The 18245-nt window shown below is 47.2% G+C and overlaps 1 protein-coding gene across 3 annotated transcripts in view; it reads right to left on the reverse strand.

Annotated features, from left to right (window-relative positions):
• The window catches only part of TENM1 (teneurin transmembrane protein 1), a 1737496-nt gene that overhangs the window by 552457 nt on the left and 1166794 nt on the right, over positions 1-18245 (reverse strand). For all 3 annotated transcript variants that reach the window (XM_085608139.1, XM_085608140.1, XM_085608138.1), the window contains one exon: positions 14809-14955. In XM_085608139.1, coding sequence (XP_085464265.1) covers positions 14809-14955 — 147 coding nt within the window. The remainder of the gene's footprint in view (positions 1-14808; positions 14956-18245) is intronic.

An 18245-nucleotide genomic window follows, 5' to 3' on the forward strand; every position in this document is an offset into this window, starting at 1 on the left:
TTCAGAAATGAATGCCTGTACTGGGCAAAGCAAATGAAACAGCTTCTGATGAGAGCCTCCAATTTTAATGTGATCTTTTTAATTACCAATGGCATGCTAATCCCCCGTAAATTCCAGTGTATTTTTTAAACATAAGCAATTTAGGCCATACTTGTGCCCTGAATAAGTGTTTATATGTTTATGTGCAAAATAGTCATCAGCTCCTTTAACATAATAAGCAAAAAAATTAGATTGAAAACATGTGGACATAGATTAGAAGAAAACGAAAAATAATACAGACCCGGGACTGTGCACCCTATTTAAAAAAATGCAAATTCCAAAAAGTCATAGATTACTCAGTTAGGAAAAGTAGTACTACTTTTTGGATTAAAAATCTAATTTTTCATTTGATTCACAAACCCTAGAGTTAAAATTCAACAACAACAATAGAATTAATTGAATACTCCAGTGAGCAACATGTGTCCATGCAAATTTCCATCGAGTTGAAAGGTTTCCATGTGTTGATGTGATAAAAAACGTGCATTGGCAGATATTATTTAATTGGACTGGAAAATATTTTTGTCTATGGAGAAAGTCCTTGGCCTTTCCCAATACCTTCAAAAAAGAGTGTCCCCACTTCATTTGTGCCCCAAAAGCACTCAAATTCTTCCAAATGTGCAGTATAGATTTGGAAATTACCTCAAAAGGGTATGTGTATACTTCCCACAAATTTACAAACTCATTACCCAAATGTACGACACCCATTTGCATTTCTTAAATAGCGACTCTGTAGGAATCGCTATTTAAGAAATGCGAACGGATATGTACAAAATTTGCGATTCTCTAATAGAGATTCCTACAAAGTAGTAGTCACTATTAGGGAATCGGAAATAGGAAATGCCATTGCCTTTGGGCAAAATTGGCAAGGGTTTGCATTTCCTAAATTGCGATTTCCTAATAGGAAATCTCAATCTAAGAAGTGCAAAGCTTAGAGGGACTCCAAATTTCCTAGTGCATATGTAAGAGCACATTAGATCACAATAAAAAAATGCATTTTAATGCATTTTTTTATTTTACACATGGTTACTTGTGGACTTGTAGTCGATGGTAATAGCATACCCTAATTGACCATTTCACATTTTGGAAATGCTTTGTACATGTGCTTTAGGAATCGCAAATAGGTAATCCCTATTTGCAATTCCTGAATCGTGGTCACAATTTGCGATTTCTACCATGTGGAAATCACTTATTCGACCGCGATTTGGATGTACACCTGGAAAGGCCATTTAGCATTCCTTAACGCCCCAAAATAGTGATTCTGACCATTAAGAGATGGTAAAACCCTTCGTACATTGGGCCCTATGTGTCTTCGCCAGTCTTTGCATGGTGACTCACTCGAAAAAGTCCACTACTCTGATCCTCACCTCAATCTTGCGTATATGGCATTTTGTCAGACTGGTGGCGTTCGACTTTAGTAAGTATATTTACGCAATAAATGCTGTTGTCCTGATTTGTTAACCAAGATTGGGGTATATGTTTGGAAAGTATTTTTTGGTAGATGCACTGGAAGTCTGGCACATGAAATGCTTTCTGAATTAGTTCTAAGGGATGATTGTTTGCTACACGTGTTAGCCACCCAGTGGGCAAATGCCTACATGCAATATTAGGTGTTCCTATCTGTTTTGGCACCTTTAGACATGCATGGAGTTAGAAAATACACATTTTTCCCAGGCGTGCACTCTCCCGCATACGCATTACTAATCTAGTCCTGTTAAGATTTGAGCTGATTTTTTTTCTGTTTTCAAGTCACGCTTAAAAAGTGATTGTGAATCAGGACCTACATGTATTCTTTTTGGGGTGTTTAGAGACAAAGAGTGCAGGCATCACTTAGGGCAATCATTCTTGGTCCAATCAGAATGAATTTCTTTGCTTTATTGTGATTACAGGGCAGATGAGACAAGCGTGCCGTTTCCTAGCAACACCTCATAGAGAAAAGCAAACGCTTATTTGAAACAATGAAAGTCTTGGCTGGATGGCCAGTATGCTATTTTTTTATTTATTATTTAGTCCATTTAAAGTTAATGGTATATTCATTTAGGAACAACTGTAGAGCGCATCACTGAACGTGTAGGTAGAATACAATACAGCTCATTGTGCAGACACACCACAACAGTGCCACTGACACATATGTTCAATTCACAACCTGCAAAAGGTTAGTGGGCTGTTTATAAACATGTTTATTTTGTAATGTATGCTGTTCTAACAGTATTTGTTCTTCATCTATGTATTCTGAATTTTACCTGGTTGCCTGCTCCTGAGTTTAAAGAAGAGGAATTCTACAGTTCTGTTTCAACAGATGTAGTAAGCCATCCGGCCACTGCTATACATTGTCTACAGTTCACCCTCCCGGCAGGACGCGGACGGAAAGTTATAAATAAAGGGTCGACATCCGCTCGTGGTTGTCGTCCTTACCCAGTAGCAGCGTGTGTGTCCTGTATGTTATTGCCCTTGGTTACTAGGTCCAGAGTGATTCCCTGAAGTGCCCCTCCCTTAGCGACAACCCCGCTCCACATTGGCGACGAGGGGGTGTCTGGACCCGCGGCATTCCTGCCGGCTGTGGAGAGTGAAGGTCCGACAGGTGCAGTTTGGTGAACCTGTTCCTCTGCAGCCTGAGGGAACTGAGATGTAGCAGTCCCGGTGCGGAAGGTAAGCGGAGGGCCGCTCCGTGCATAGGCGGTCTCTGCACAGCCTAAGGAGGCGGGAAGGTGTGACCGCATGTGAAAGGCGGCATATCAGCGCGGGGGAACGCCCATAACGGTGAGCCACAAGGCTGTGTCTGGCAGCGGGAAAGAAGAGACGAGAGCACACACAACACGCACAACGCGCACAAGCATCATGCACGAGTGTCACAGGAGGCCCAGGAAGGCTGTAAACCCCCACGACATGACAACGCCTTGGAGGCACTGCAGGCTGAGCGGGTGGCAAGTGCACTTCTATACAGGCAGTCATGGGGAAGGCGAGTGGAGCCCCACAATAGCACATGCAGGAGGAGAAGCATCCAATAAGCACTGGCAAAGGCAAGAGGCAAAGGGAGAGATGTAGTAAGAAGTGACCTGTGTTGCAGAGGAACACGAAGAGGGGAGTGAAATGTTGGTGCAAGCAGGAGACGATGTAGGCGGTGCTAGTGGAGGAGGAGCACCACATCGGTCACACCCCAACCTGGCAGCATTACTACCATTCAGCCAGCTGGCAGACCCTGCTACTGCAGCGCCACGGTGGAGAAAGTGGATTGGCTGCTTAGAGAATTACTTTCAAGTAGTTAAAGAGATGGATGGCGCTGTCAAGTGGTCTACCATGCTCCACATGGGGGGAGTGGAGCTGTATGAGTTGTTTCAGGATCTGTGGAACACTGGAAACAAGTCTGGTTATGCGGCGGCGGTCGCTGTGCTCAATCGGCACTTTGACCCTCAACTAAACCCTGATTTTGAGCACTTCAAGCTGCGTCAAGCGAGGCAGCAGGATGAGGAAACCATGGATATGTTTTATGCCAGGCTAAGAAGGCTTGCAAGCTCTTGCACGGGCATAGACAGACAGCTGGAAATCAGGGCTGCAGATCATCAGAGTTGAGGAAGCTCATCCTGCATCAACCAGGTATCTCTCTGGATGAGATACTCATACCAGGAAGGTCACATGAATTGGCGAATGCCAGGGCAGGAGAAATGGAGGTGGCGTTAGCATGCAAGCCGACAGAAACCAGCCACGCGTGCCCGGCCGCGATAAAGGAAGAACGCGTGGATGCAGTGCAGAGAGGTTATGGTCGAGGAAAGGGGGCATCTGTCACAGCAGAAGGGGGTGCAACAACTACGGGTTGGAGAAGCACTCGCCCAGAGGCTGCCCGGCAAATGGAAAGTTGTGTCTGAAGTGTGGAAAGATTTTAAGATATGTAAGTAAAGATAAGGGCAAGTGGTTACTGTTAGACCTGGCATTTCTTGGAGTGATTACCCCTGACTTTTTGCCTCTACCTCCTCTATTTTTAACTGGCTTAGATGCTTTGGGCACTTTGCCACTGCTGATCAGTGTAAAAGTGCCAGTGCTTCCTGTATACATTCTAATGGTAATTGGTTGTCCATGATTGGTATGTTTGCCTTACTCGTAAAGACCCTAGTAAAGTGCACTATGTGTGCCAGGGTTGGTAATGCAACTGCTACTAGTGGTCCTGCAGCACTAATTGTGCCACCCGCACAAGTAGCCTTAAAGAGGGAACTCAGGTGTATCATTGCAGTGCGCGCAGTTTGTTAAACTGCTATGTTGTTCTGACAAGTGCCCCCACTTGCCAGACCTTACCCTTCCCTTTTTATGCACATCAGACACCACCCCTATGGTAGGCCCAAGGTAACCCCTGGGCAGGGTGCAGTGCATTTGAAAGGTAGGACATGTACTAAGGTGCGTACCATGTCCTGACAGTGAAATAATCTCCATTTCGATTTTGACTGTTGAAAGGCTATCTTCCCCATAGAACAGAATGGGGAGGCTGTGCAATATGTTTTCCAGCCTATCTTCCCCAAGGCTTAAGATGGAGAAGTGAAGGTTAGTGTGCCTGAACTCACAAAGCAATAAAACATCTTTTTATGAAGGAGGATTTTGCATTGTGTGTTTAGAAGCCATTCTTTTAGAAGAGGCTGGGTTTTTGTGCTCTAACATTTCTGCATGTCTCTGCCTGGTTGTGGATTGACTGTCTGGATTTGAAAGTGATAGGAACTGGGGAATGTCTTGACCCAGGAGAGGAGGTGAGACAGCAACAGGCTGACCTGCATCTGGAGTGTAGGGGCAGGAGTAGCCCCTAGAGGCCTGGGTTGCTGCCATAAAGCAATGGACCCATCTCCTGCTGAGTGAGTGATAATCCAGACCCCCACTAGCCAAAGAAAGAAGGTGTCAATGGCAGGGAGGCACCAAGAACAGGTTTGAACAGGGGTCAGTGCCCCCTGAACACAAAGACTTCAAAGACATTTAGGGGTATAACTATGAGAGCTGAAGCCCCTGAACTTTGGATAGATGGATTGATCAAGATTGAACAAGACTGAAGCTACTTCTTGGTCAAGAGGAACCTTTGCCAAGGAAGAAACAACTGAAGGGATGGACTGACCCTTGCTGTGTGTTCTGGGACTGGCCTGCAGTTTGCTGTTTTAACCTAGGAGAGGCTGAAGGGACTTTGATGTGTGCTGTGTCCCCCTGCTTGAAAGGACGTTGCTGTGCTATGTCCTGAAGTAACTTGTCCCCAAGGGCCCGAGGTGAGCTGGCTCCCTGTTGCGGAAACTCAGGAACACAAAGGTTTCCAGGAGAATCTCAGCGACGCTGTGTGTGTGTGCTTTTTTCAGCCTGAGACCCTCGTAAGAAGTGCCCTGTGATCGTGGGCACCTGGAGTCCAGGCGAGTCTCAGCCACGCTGTGTGCGTGTGCTTTTTGCAGCCTGAGCCCTTTGTGAGGATTATTCTGTTATCGTGTGCACCAGAATACAAGTGAGTCTCAGCAACGCTGTGTGCGTGTTCTTTGTGCAGCCTGGGACCTTCATGAGGATAGCCTTGCTATCGTGCTATCATGCACACCTGGGATGCAAGTGAGTCTCAGCGACGCTGTGTGCCTGTGCTTTGTGCAGCCTGGGACCTTCGTGAGGATTGCCTTGTTATCGTGCACCCGGAATCCAAGTGAGTCTCAGCGACGCTGTGTGCGTGTGCTTTGTGCAGCCTGAGACCTTTGTGAGGATTGCCTTGTTACCGTGCACCCAGAGTTAAAGTAAGTCTCAGCGATGCTGTGTGTGTGTGCTTCGTGCAGCCTGAGACCTTCGTGAGGAGTGCCCTGTGATCAGGCACCCATAGCTTAAGTGAGTCTCAGCGACGCTGTGTGCGTGTGCCCTGTGGCAGCCTGAGATCTTCGTAGCGTCAGCGGCCTGGACCGGCAACCCTGGAAGAGCTGAGCCGCCGGCCCGAGCCTGCCGTTTCCAGAGCAGGACCTCGAGCCAACCTTTTCGGGGGAGGGTCTGAGTCCCACTGCCCGGAATTCACAAAGATTGCATTGGAGGCCCAAGTCGCTGGAAGAGGGGAGGAGAGTGAGATCGCACCTCCCAGGTAACGTGTGTTGATGCTTGGGGTGGGGTGCGGGCTCAAAGGGAGACGCGCTCGGCCTCTCCCATTCCTGCAGTGCGAGCCTCTGCTTCGGCTCGTGTCGCGCCCATACCAACCAAAGGAGTGGCATTACCGGGGATGGAGTGCGGAGCTGCACTTTTTGTTACACCATACCCGTGTGGGGGCAACTGTTGACAGAGGCTGACTGCGAGTCAGCATGAGTGGCAGAGAGACCGCCCAAGGCACCGTTATCGGTGCTGGAGTGTATTACGTATTGCATTATTTTTGCATAACGAACTACCTGATTGCTGTATTACACATTGCATTATTGCTGCATAACGAACTACCTGATTAGTGTATTACGCATTGCATTATTGCTGCATAACGACCCACCTGATTAGTGTACTACGCTTTGCATTATTCCTGCATAACGAACTACATGATTAGTATATTACGCATTGCATTGTTTCTGCATAACGAAGTACCGGATTGTTGCGTTACGCATTGCATTATGTTTACATTGCAACATGCCTGATTCCAGCGTTACGCATTGCATTATTTTTACATTGCAAAGTGCCTGATTCTAGCATCACGAACTGCATTATTTTTATATTGCAAAGTGCCTGATTCTAGCATTAAGAACTGCATAGCATTGCATTAGGACTGCAGTGGAACGTTTAGAAGTGCTCATTAATATCGCCAGAACTTACAAGGGCTGGTTGGCCTAACAATCGGCCAGAAGGAATATTACAAATACGCATATGTTGGATTTATATCGTGTGGTCTTATCTTATATCTTTTTATATAAATTTACACTTGTTTTATGAAACTCGTGTGAAGTCCATTTGTGGTGTCATCATTGGGTTGCTTTGAGAGGGATTGCAAATACTTTACACATTTGCCTTGAAGATAAGCCTGGCTGCTCGTGCCAAGCTACCAAGGGGGTGTGCGGGGGCTATCTCAGAAGGGGTCCTTCCTTTCTCTGATGTGGAACTGAGGGTCCCTATTTGGCCTAAGGTACCTACCTCAGTCAACCAGGGATCCCGGGTCAACAGTTATAATCAGTTATCACATGTAATGAAAAAGTATCTTTATTTAATATTTCAATAAACATTTGTAAAATAATGTACAAAATGTCATGACTTTAAATAACGGTACCATGCAGAAGTAACATTTTGTCCTTCATCATTATATACCAATGCATTACACTTTAAACATGAGTTTAGTCCACCGTACAACAAGGGTGAATTGAACATAACTAATACATCGTTTGAGAATTGAAGAACTTCAGTTCAGTGCCTAAATTATTGATTTTGGAGGGTTTTCAGCACTTGGTCAGTTTTCAATGACACTCACCCACTTAAGGTTTTATTACAATTGTAGGCTGACATAATTTAGCATTTCCTATGACTACTGCAACAGGCACACCACTGGCATGCCAACGGCGAGCCAAAGACAAGTCCAGCTTTGCCTGTCCATGCCTGTACTGCACCCAGCGCATGACCCTTGGCCCTTACGCCCCATGCAGATACAGCATTGTCAAGCTCATTACCCTCGACCCCAGACGCCACAACAACCACTGCCACTGTGCTGACCCACACTTCACGGTAGGAATTTTCACCTGAACCCACTGCTGCCACTTCGCCTGCCACAGAACACACACCAGCCCGCCAACAATCCCCACCCGGGACACACCACAGACAACACAAACTCAAATGCACCCTTCTTAACGCACAATCACTAAGCAAGGACACCACTGCGATCTGGGACCTGATCTCCAACCTTACATCCAATGTCCTCTTCTTCACTAAGACCTGGCTCAACCCCACTTCTGCACCTGACATCACCACCACAATACTCAAACGATACAAGATCACCCACCACAATTGCATCAACAAACCTGACAGAGGGATCGCCATCATACACAAGGAGTCCATCCAATGTACCACCACAAATGACAAATTCACCACAGCCATGGAACACCTCAGCTTCCATCTTGATACAGACAGCAAAACCATCAAACCAGGCACCCTTGCCAATCGGCCTCCAGGGCCACATCCAGCCTTCTGAAACTTCATCACGGGCTTCGTCGCCCCCTCCCCATAGACTCCATCCACAAAAGTTTCCTCAGTGACCTCAACTTCTATCTCAACATCCACAATGACATCAACACTGCCATCCTCCTCAACAGCTCGAACAACATCGTACTCACCCAACTCATCCATGACCCCACACACACCGCAGACCACATGCATCTTCTTCACCTCCAATGCCTGCATCAGGTGCACCCACACCACGGAACTCACCTGGAACCACTCGATTGTCCACTTCAACATCACCAGCCTCCACCTCTAGTCTGCATAAAACCCCCACTGCAGCTGGAGCAAAGTCTCAAAGGACACATGGATCAACGCCCTCAACACCACCCACCCCATCTCCTCCAACAACCTAGACCAGCACGTCAGAAACCTCAACAATTGGACCACCACCTGTGCCGATAGTGTTGCTCCCATCAACAAGACCACGCACAGAAAGTCCACTAAACAGGCTAGCTGGTACACTGAAGACCTTAGAACCACTAAACAACACTGTAAGTAACTGGAAAGTAGATGGTGACCAGCAAGGACACAATCAACTAGACCACCTTCAAAACAGCCCTTAACCTGGTAAGGGCTGGCAAAGAGCTCTGATACCCGATTCGGGTCAAGTTGGCGCTATATAAAACTCTGTAAAAAAAAAAAAAAATCTCGACCACAGTTGAGAGAATTGAAGAAACAGGCCTTAGCTTCAAGCATTGAATCAAGCTCCACTAACTGCAAATAACTCTGCAAAATTGTTAAGGAATTCTCCAACCACTCAGCTGCAACAAACAACATTAACTCCTCACAAGAACTCTGCAACAACCTTGAAAAACTTTTCCTCAAGAAGATCACCAACATCTACTGAAACTTCAAACCCCAGCACAACACCACTGACTTCTTCAAGCAATACAGCGACCCACCCACCACCACAGATATCCAACTAACCGAATGGAGCCAGCTCGCCCCACAGGACATCGTCTCCATAATGAACTTGGTCCACTCAGGGGCCTAACTGACCCGTGCCCTCACATCTTCAACCTAGGTGAAGCCAGAATCAGCCACGTACTCACCACCTTGTTCAACACCTCAACTGCATGGTCATCTTCCTCGAAGACTGGAAACAACGCCGTACTAAAGAACCCATTGGCAGACCCAGCAAATTCAACAACTACCGACCAATCTACCTGTTCCTGCGCCCGGCCAATGTATTAGAAAAAGCCATCAACCAACAGCTCTCCTCACATCTTGAACAGAACCTCCTACTCAACTCCTCCCAATCTGGATTCTGCAGCAACCACACCATTAAGACAGACCTCATTGCGGCTAAAGATGCCACCCGAACCGTACTTGACCAAGAGAAGACTGCATATCTGATTCGCCTAGACCTCTTGGAAGTCTTCAATACAGTCTCCCACCACACTCTCATCACAAAGCTGCACAACATAGGCATCCTCTTTCTTCACCAGAAGAATATAAAAAGTGCACATTGTCCCCTTAACCTCCAAACCCAAAGAAATAATCTGTGACGTACCCCAAGGGCCCTCGCTCATCCCAACACTCTTCAACATTTATATGACTCCTCTGGCCAGCATTGCCAAAACTTACGGATTCAACATCATACCCTATGCCGACAACACATAACTAACCTTCTCCCTCTCCAAAGACAGCATCAACACCAAGACCAACTTCCACAACTGCAGGATAGATGTCACCAACTGGATGAAGAATAACTGCCTGAAGTTCAACACAGACAAGACAGAGGTACTGATTTTCTGAAACAAAAGCTCCCCATTGTGGCCCTCAGATCTCAGACCTACTCCTATTTCCACTGACTACGCTAGGAACCTAGGCATCATTCTGGAAAAATAGCTAACCATGATGACCGAGGTCAACTCCGTCTTCTCCTCCTGCTTCTTCATCCTCCACTTGCTTCATAAGATATTCAAATGGCTACCCCAAAACTCAAGACGCAAATCACCCAGTCCCTCATCTCCAGCTGACTGGACTACGGCAACGCTTTCTATGTAGGGATAGCAGCTCCTTGCGATGCCTACAGACCAAACAAAATGCTGCTGCCAGACTTGTCCTGGAACTCTCTAGACAAACCCACATCGCTCCCTGTACAGAAAAGATGTCACTTGAAACTCTTGACCCATGTATACAAGGCCCTGCACAACTGAGGACTCGCCTACTTGAACCAAAGCCTGAACTTCCAACAGCCCACCAAACATTTCCTCTCCGTGTCCCTTTCTTTAACCCTCACCCCCACTTCCAGTGTAGAATGTAGAGGTTTCTCCTTTCCCTTCCTAGCATTGAAGACATGGAACGAGCTACCCTTTCATGTTTGGACCTCCTCATGTCTTCAAGAGATCTGAAAGTCCCTGAATGCCTGGCTATTGGGCTAATTAACTGGATCCTACCAGTGTCCAGATACCCTCAAGTGGTGACAAGAAGTGCTCTATAAATCTACTAAGTGTTTGACCTTTATACACAAGCCTGACACCATACAGTATTACCCCATCCTGAAGAAATGCCATGGACCAAATAGGCTTATTAGGCATGGACACGTAGATGTGACCATAGGGAAATCTCCTGCAAATCATACCTTATTGTACCCGTGTTGTAACACCTGCACTATCCTTAATGAGAGCAGACAACCAGTGCAGAGTGATTGATTTTAAACATAAAATAGGAATTCCATATCCTTGAACCTAAAACTGTCAGATGTCATTTGAAGTTATTTTTGAGCCAGGAAGTGTCACCATATGGCCCCAATGAACATGCCATCCATAAGGACATACTGTAGCTTGTGTTTAGCAGGACACCATCTTAGAACCCAACTTCCTCATCAGTCAGTTACATTTTTCTTCTTCCGACAAATCATCCCCAACCTGAAGAAACTTTGGGCCAGATGTCCGAGGCGCAATTGCTGATGTACAACAGTGTATTTCACACTATTTGCGATTCCCAATCGGGTCTCAAATTGCGAGGCTCATTAATATTAATGAGCCTCTCGCAATTTGCGAGCCCATTGGCTGTAACAGCTCTCCCCGGGATGGTGGCCTGCCGGGCTCAGCAGACCACCATGTCTGGGACTGCTTTTTAATAAAGCAGCTTTGTGTTTTTTAAAATGCAGCCTGTTTTCCTTAAAGGAAAACTAGATGCGTTTAAAAAAGGAAAATTAAACTTTTCAGTTTCATCTTTTTTAAGGGCAGGCAGTGGTCTCTGGGACCATTGCCTGCTCTGAAAAATATGTTCCAACATACTCAGAAAGGGGAAGGGGTCCATTGGGGACCCCTTCCCCTATGCGAGTGGTTTACCACCTACTTGAAGTAGGTGGTTGTTGGAAATAGCCCTTTTTGCAGGGTTATCCCTAAACTTTTAGCTTTTTACTCCTATTTTTTCCTGACCTGTGTGTGTTGGTTTTAGGACTCTGGGCACTGCTAATCAGTGCTAAAGTGCATATGCTCTCTGTGTAAAGTGTGTTATGGATTGGTGTTTACATGATTGGCCTATTTGATTTATGTGTCAGTCCCTAGTAAAGTACACTGCAAGTGCCAAGGCCCATAAATCAAATGCTGTTGGTGGGCTGCAGCACTGGATTGTGCCACCCACGCAAACAGCCCGTAAAGTGTAACTCTGGCCTGCCATTGCAGAGCCTGTGTGCAGTCTGGGGCTGCCATGTCGACTTGGCAAGTGCACCCACTTGCCAGTCCCCAAACCTTCCCTTTTCTACATGTTAGTCACCCCTAAGGTAGGCCCAAGGTACCCCTGTGGGCAGGGTGCATTGTATGTGAAAGGTAGGACATGCCCTGGTGTGTGTGCCATGTCCTAATAGTTAATTACAGTCTACTTCGTTTTTCACTATTGCAAGGCTACCTGTTCCCCATAGGCCAGAATGGGCAGCTTGATTATAACATCCTATAATCCTAACTGACACAGGGAACATGGTGGAAATTCGAGTTTAGTATGCCTGAACTCAGAATGATAAAATACATCTTTTAGTGTAGACAATCTGTGTTTGAAAATACCACTTTTAGAAAGTAGGTATTTTCTTGCCTAATCATCCAGCCTGCCTCTGCTAGCCTGTGTATTGTCTGTCTGGTTTGTGAGTGACAGGGGCTGGGGGAGACTCCAGGAGACAGGGTGAGTCAGGACAGGCTGAATAGACCTATCTGCATGTAGATGGGTAGGAGGAGTCGCACCTGGGTCTGAATAGGGCTGTGCCTGCCTTCCATAATGCTGGCTCTACCTCCTGTGGTGCGTCTGATGATCCCGGCCCACACTGGCAAAGGAAGAAGGTGCACACTGGCAGAATGCACCCAGCACAGGTTTGAACTAGGTTCAGGCCCTCTGCCTTCAGAGGACAAAGGATTTGGTGGTATAAATATTGGGGCCCAGACCCCAGAACTTTAATTTACTTCTGAACTAAGGAACCTGCCAGGAAGAAGGACTGGGAAAGCTGGAGGAGGAGTACTGTCCCTACGCTGCGTGTTGTGGGGTTGGCCTGCAGTGGTTGCTTCTGTCTTGGGTAGAGAAAGGACTGGACTGTGCTTTCATCATCCTGCTGTTAGAGTTTTCTTCAAGGGCTTGGAGTAGAGCTCGCCTCCTGTTGGGAGTCTCAGGGACAGAAAAGACTTCAAAGAACTCTTTTGTGTTCATGAAGACTGCCAAGAAGAAGAGCTGGAGAAGGTGTGAGGAGGACCTACCACTTTGCTGTGTGCTTTGCTGTGTTGGCCTGCAGTGGCTGCTTCTGTCTTGGGCAGTGAAAGGACTGGACTGAACTTTCTGCAATCTACTTTTGTGAGTTTCTCCAAGGGCTTGAAGTAGAGCTTGTTCCCTGTTCAAGAAGTCTCAAGAACAGCAAAGACTTCAAGCTCGACACTGTCTACGATGCCGCTGCCGACTCCGTGTCCTGAAGGCACCACAAAGAGCACCGCTGCGATTCCGCACTGCGACCCTGGTCTCACCAACGATGCCTGCTGATGCCGCCACCAAACCGCTGCTCACACGCGACCTGTGGGCACCGTACTCCGCACTGCCTCGCTACATGACAACGCCGTGGTAGCCCTGATGACGCAGCTCCACGCCGGAATCAACGCCGCTGCTTGCACCGTGGTTCAAGGGCACCGCTCGTAGAGTTACACGATGACCCGCCCTCATCCCGCACCGCAGCCTTGGCCTGCCGACGCCAGTGCCATCGACTCCCATTCGTCAGCCGACGACAGTGCTTAAGCGCCGCCTCCGCCGCTGCTTGCACCATGACCTGCCAGCACCGTGACAAGCACTGCCTTCATCTCACACCGTGACCCTGGTCTCACCGACAATGCCATCTAACGCCGCCAGCGAGCCGCTGCTCGCACCGCGACCTGAGGGTACTGCACGCCGCACCGCTGCACTTTGCACTGCAGCACCCGACAAGGGCAGACACCAGTGCTCCTAACATCAACAAAGAGGAGTTCGATCTACAACGCGTGTGACTTCGAGGGCACCGACGACTCCTGCACCGAACTCCGGAACCGACGCCTGCGGACGCCGTCTGTTCGGAAGCTCAACGAGAGGTGATCGACGGCCTGCATTTCTGAAAGGTACTGTTTGCGGGTCTTCCCGACGCCGTGGCTGGCCCGCGACGCCGCGGTCAACCAGAACTGTTTGGATTTGTTTGCTCATGACGCCGTGATAGCCCCGGACGGAGCTATCGACATCAAGGAACTGTTTTACAAGGTTATTTTGATAACTAAAGATTTTTAAGTACTGTATTGTGGATTTTTATCATTTTTGGTCTTGTCTTAAGTATATAAAAATATTGAATATTTTTCTAAACTGGTGTGGTGTCTGTTTGTAGTGCTTACACTGTATTACTGTTGGTTATGTGCAAATGCTTTACACACTGCCTGCTCATGCCAAGTTACCAAGGGGGTGAGCAGAGGTTATTTTAGGAGTGTAACTCCGTTATCCTGACTAGGTAGAAGGGTCCCTGTTTGGACAAAGGTGCAAGCCCTTGCCAACTAGAGACCCCCATTTCTAACAGTGGTAAACTGCGAGTGTTTTGCAGCCGCAAATGCGGTCGCAAAACACTAGTACATAGCATGTTGACTCGCTATTAGGAAGGGACGCCCCATCCTAATAGCGAAATTCGCAAATTATATTTTGGCGAGGGAGGGACTCGCAAAATAACATTTGTACATGCTATTACCCTTTTTTGTGGCCGCAAACGGGATGTTCTCCCATTTGCGGCTGCAAACAAGGGTCGTATATCTCGCCCTGCATGTTCCATACTGAGAATTCCAGCCTGTCCCTATTATTCTACTTACAAATTGAGTGCCACTGAGTTATTAATATGTATGTATACAAACACTTTAATGTCCAAATCAAGCAACAAAAGTTTGGACCATGTACTATAAAAACGTTTACAGAAGAAAAGTAGGAACAGCAACAAGTATAAAAGAGATTGGGGGGGAGAGGATATGGCACAGGGTGGGGAAGCACGGTTTAGAATAATCAAGTTTGCCGTTCCCAGAAGTCAGGCGACTAATTATTAGTTATCTGGTTTATGACAAATGTAAACTGTATGCTACAAAACATTGCTATTCACTATTGATAGTAAGAATTGAAATGTGAAGCACATACCACCATCATTATCCATGCCATCAGCACAAGCCATTTCCATGATAATGTTGCAGCCTGCTCCACTCCAGCCAACTTGGCAAACACAATGCCATCCATTCTGATCAAGGGTGCATCTTCCATTACCATAACAAAGACCTGGGCATCCATCTAGAAAGAGGAAAGTAAGAAATTATTTTGTGATTGATGACCTAAAGCACATCCTTAATTACATTAACAATAAATAAGGAGGGATACAGAAGCTTAAATACCAGTAAGGGTAAGTGTATCATTGGTATTGTTGTAAATTGAAACAACGATGTGATTAAGCATTTACTAAAGACATTAATTCCTCTGTTATAGATCGTGTTTTCTCTGTTATGTTGACTGAAGCTTGGACTCCATTTTGTATTGTCATGCTTCCACGTGTTTCCCACGAGAAGAGTCCAACCTCTGTGTTCGTTGCTCTTGCAATCTGCCTAGTAACAGTCTATAAATAGCTCCTTTGTCTATCTGGCACATGCCCAGACTTGACCACATCTGTTATCAGTTAGCCTTGCTTGACCATGTTTTCGCGGGCTCAAGGAGTGCGTTAGCTCCGCCCACATATTGATTCAGTATCGAAAATGACCATAAATGGTAATGTTCTTCGTCTTCATGTTGTATCCACCCACTTATGAGCCCCTCTACTGTGTATAAAAGGGGACCATGTACGAAAGTTCTGTGTGCTACTCTATGCAATACTGAAGAGTGTTGTGTGGATTGTAGGACCACCCTTAAGGGTTAATAAATGCTGTCTTTGTACTTTGCAGTTTCCGTGCCAACTTCCTTATAGATTCCATTACAGGAGAGCGAACCCTTGTGTCCTGCGGGCCTAGCTGGGGCCTGTATTCATCAATTGGCGCCCGTCACGTGGGGCTCATCGGCGACTCGGATGCTCGAAGGACTGGTCGCGACGAAGGTGAGGAATTGGGCCGGGGACGTGATCACTGCCAGTGGCGTCTTAGCCCTGGCATCCCAAGGTTTTTCTTCCTTCCCTTCCGAGCTGACCGTCTGGGTGGCGCCGGTCCTCGACTGAGACCTCTTCTGTCGGTCTTGCCGTGAAAGCCGTTTGGGCGATTGTGGAGCTTGGCAGTTGGAATCTGGACTCTTGATTGGTAAGAACCGGTGTACGGTACTTGCTCCGAGTTTTTGAAGCCTGATCTGGCTATTTGAGTTTGATTTGTGATGACTAGTCATATTTTGAATTTGTCTTTGTGAATATATATGCGTTGCAACACATATAGGCAGGTAATGTGGAGAGATTTCTCCAGAGCTGTGTAACTTTGAACGGCGCAACGATTAAGTGCCATTTTTCTATAATATTGCATATTTTGCATTATTTCTGAGCATGCCTGCTTTCAGCGCACTCCGTAAGTGGTGCTGCTGTTTCGGAAACCGGTTGAACCTCGAGGAATCTGCTCCAGCTCCCCCAGAGGGGACTCCTAATAGGGATATGTATGTGAAGCATGGTCTTTCTTCCATAATGTACAGCACAGTATGGAGGAAATATACAAAAAAGGATCCTGAGTTGCGATGGCCTTTGTATGGATCGTTTGATATACGTAAGATTGAGTATGTGGAACAGTGTATGTGTAAGCGGCGTGCTCGTCAGGATATGTTTGAGTGTGTGCGGTTGTGGGTGAAGGAGGTGCGTGAGCGAGAGAAGCGTGAGAAAGCGCTGTTTGATAAAGAACAACGAAAGAATGATCATGTGCGAGCACAGGAAGCGAAGCGACGGGAGGATAGAGAGCAGACGGACAGGCAAGAGAAGGAGCGTAGGCTACAAGTTTCGGGTCAATACGTCGTTCGGCAGCCACTTTATCCTGTCCTTAATAATCTTGATGATGATTTTTCTTTACTAGATCGCCCTCCGCCCCCTTATGTCGGCGCATCTGCTCCGAGGCCGCAAGATTCTGGCCCGGGTCCGGGTAAGGTAGAAACGCGGTCCATGTTATCAGCCGACCAAATGGCTGAGCTTCGGCAAATTTCCTTCCGTGCACTTAACGGCAAGATATCTATAGAGGAATTATTTCATACTTGGGAGGCGTGGCAGGAGAGAGATAAAGTGTATTTTCTGGGTCATTTCGCGGATGAAGTGATTGATGCTTTCCGGAAACGTTCTGGTGTTTTTGAGCCCGACGAAGTATCATCGGATGCTAAAGCATTGCGTAATGGTGTTTTCTCTTTTTCTAAGGCTCCAGATACGGTTCGGCGGCTGTTCGCCTTGCGGGACGAGGTGCTGGTCTATAAAGAGAAAGCGCGCCAGCGAGCAGGGAAGGAGAAGCAGTCGGATTCGTGCACAACAGAGGGCCACTCATCCACCTCCCAGTCAGATAAGGATGTCATAGTGCATGTTAAACCAATGCGAGAGGCGGCGCCTTTGTATGTTCCTCCTAAAGGAGCGGGGACTAGCTCGGACATTACCTCCGCCGATGCTAAGGGATATTTCGTGTATAATTGGGTTTACACTCCGTGGCATAGGGCTGACGTTATGGCATTGAAGAATGCGCTGCCCGACCCCCGCAAGAATCCAGCGGCCTTCTATGAAGAAGTCGAGGGGGCCTTGAATTCTTGCGTCATGACTTTAGCAGACATAGATTTGTTCTTTGGGCTTATTCTACCACCAGACATGTGGCGATCTGTGCGGAAGGTAGATGATGTTGCCACTTTTAAGGCTCGATGGTCTGAACTGGAGGATGAGGATAGGGAGAGGAAGCCTGCGCAGAAACCGCCCCAGAATATTTTAGATCTCCCTGCTGCTATTGTGGCTAAGTTGAAGACAATTATCCCCCCTAAAAAAATTGACTGGAATATGTTAGCTGCATGTAAACAGAAAGTTGACGAGTCAGTTGCGGACTTCTTTACGCGCTTTGAGGAGACGTTTCATGATTTTAGTGGACAGTCGCTTACCGACGATACGGGACGCCACCTTTTTGCGGATAAATATGTAGCTAATCTGCTGCCGGCAGTTGCGGCCCGTCTAAAAGCGAGTGAAAATTCTTGGTCCTCCGCTACACCGACGGCCCTCCTGACTATCGCCCAGTATTATGAGCGTCAGGAGCAAGAAGCAAAGGGCCAGGAGGAAAAGAAATCGAAAGATTTGAAAACAAAGGTGATGTTGGCGCAAGTCTATGGCCCGCCTCGACGAGGTAGTAATAGAGGTAGGGGAGGATCTTATGGTCCTCCCTCGGGCCGGTCTGATTTGAATAGGAATCAATGTGCGTATTGTAAGCAAGCGGGTCATTGGGCTAGGGACTGCCCGGTGTTGCATGCATCGCGTCAGGGGCATACTCACGGTGGCCCGCGAGGTAGAGGGGGTTTCTCGAACTTTCGAGGAAATTCTAACGAACAGGCTCGTCTTGAGTCTGCTGGGCAGCACCGAGATAGATCAAATGTTTTCGATCGCCAGCATCAGTATC

The sequence above is a fragment of the Triturus cristatus genome, chromosome 5_2, assembly GCF_964204655.1.
Source record: "Triturus cristatus chromosome 5_2, aTriCri1.1, whole genome shotgun sequence".
Taxonomy (NCBI): domain Eukaryota; kingdom Metazoa; phylum Chordata; class Amphibia; order Caudata; family Salamandridae; genus Triturus; species Triturus cristatus.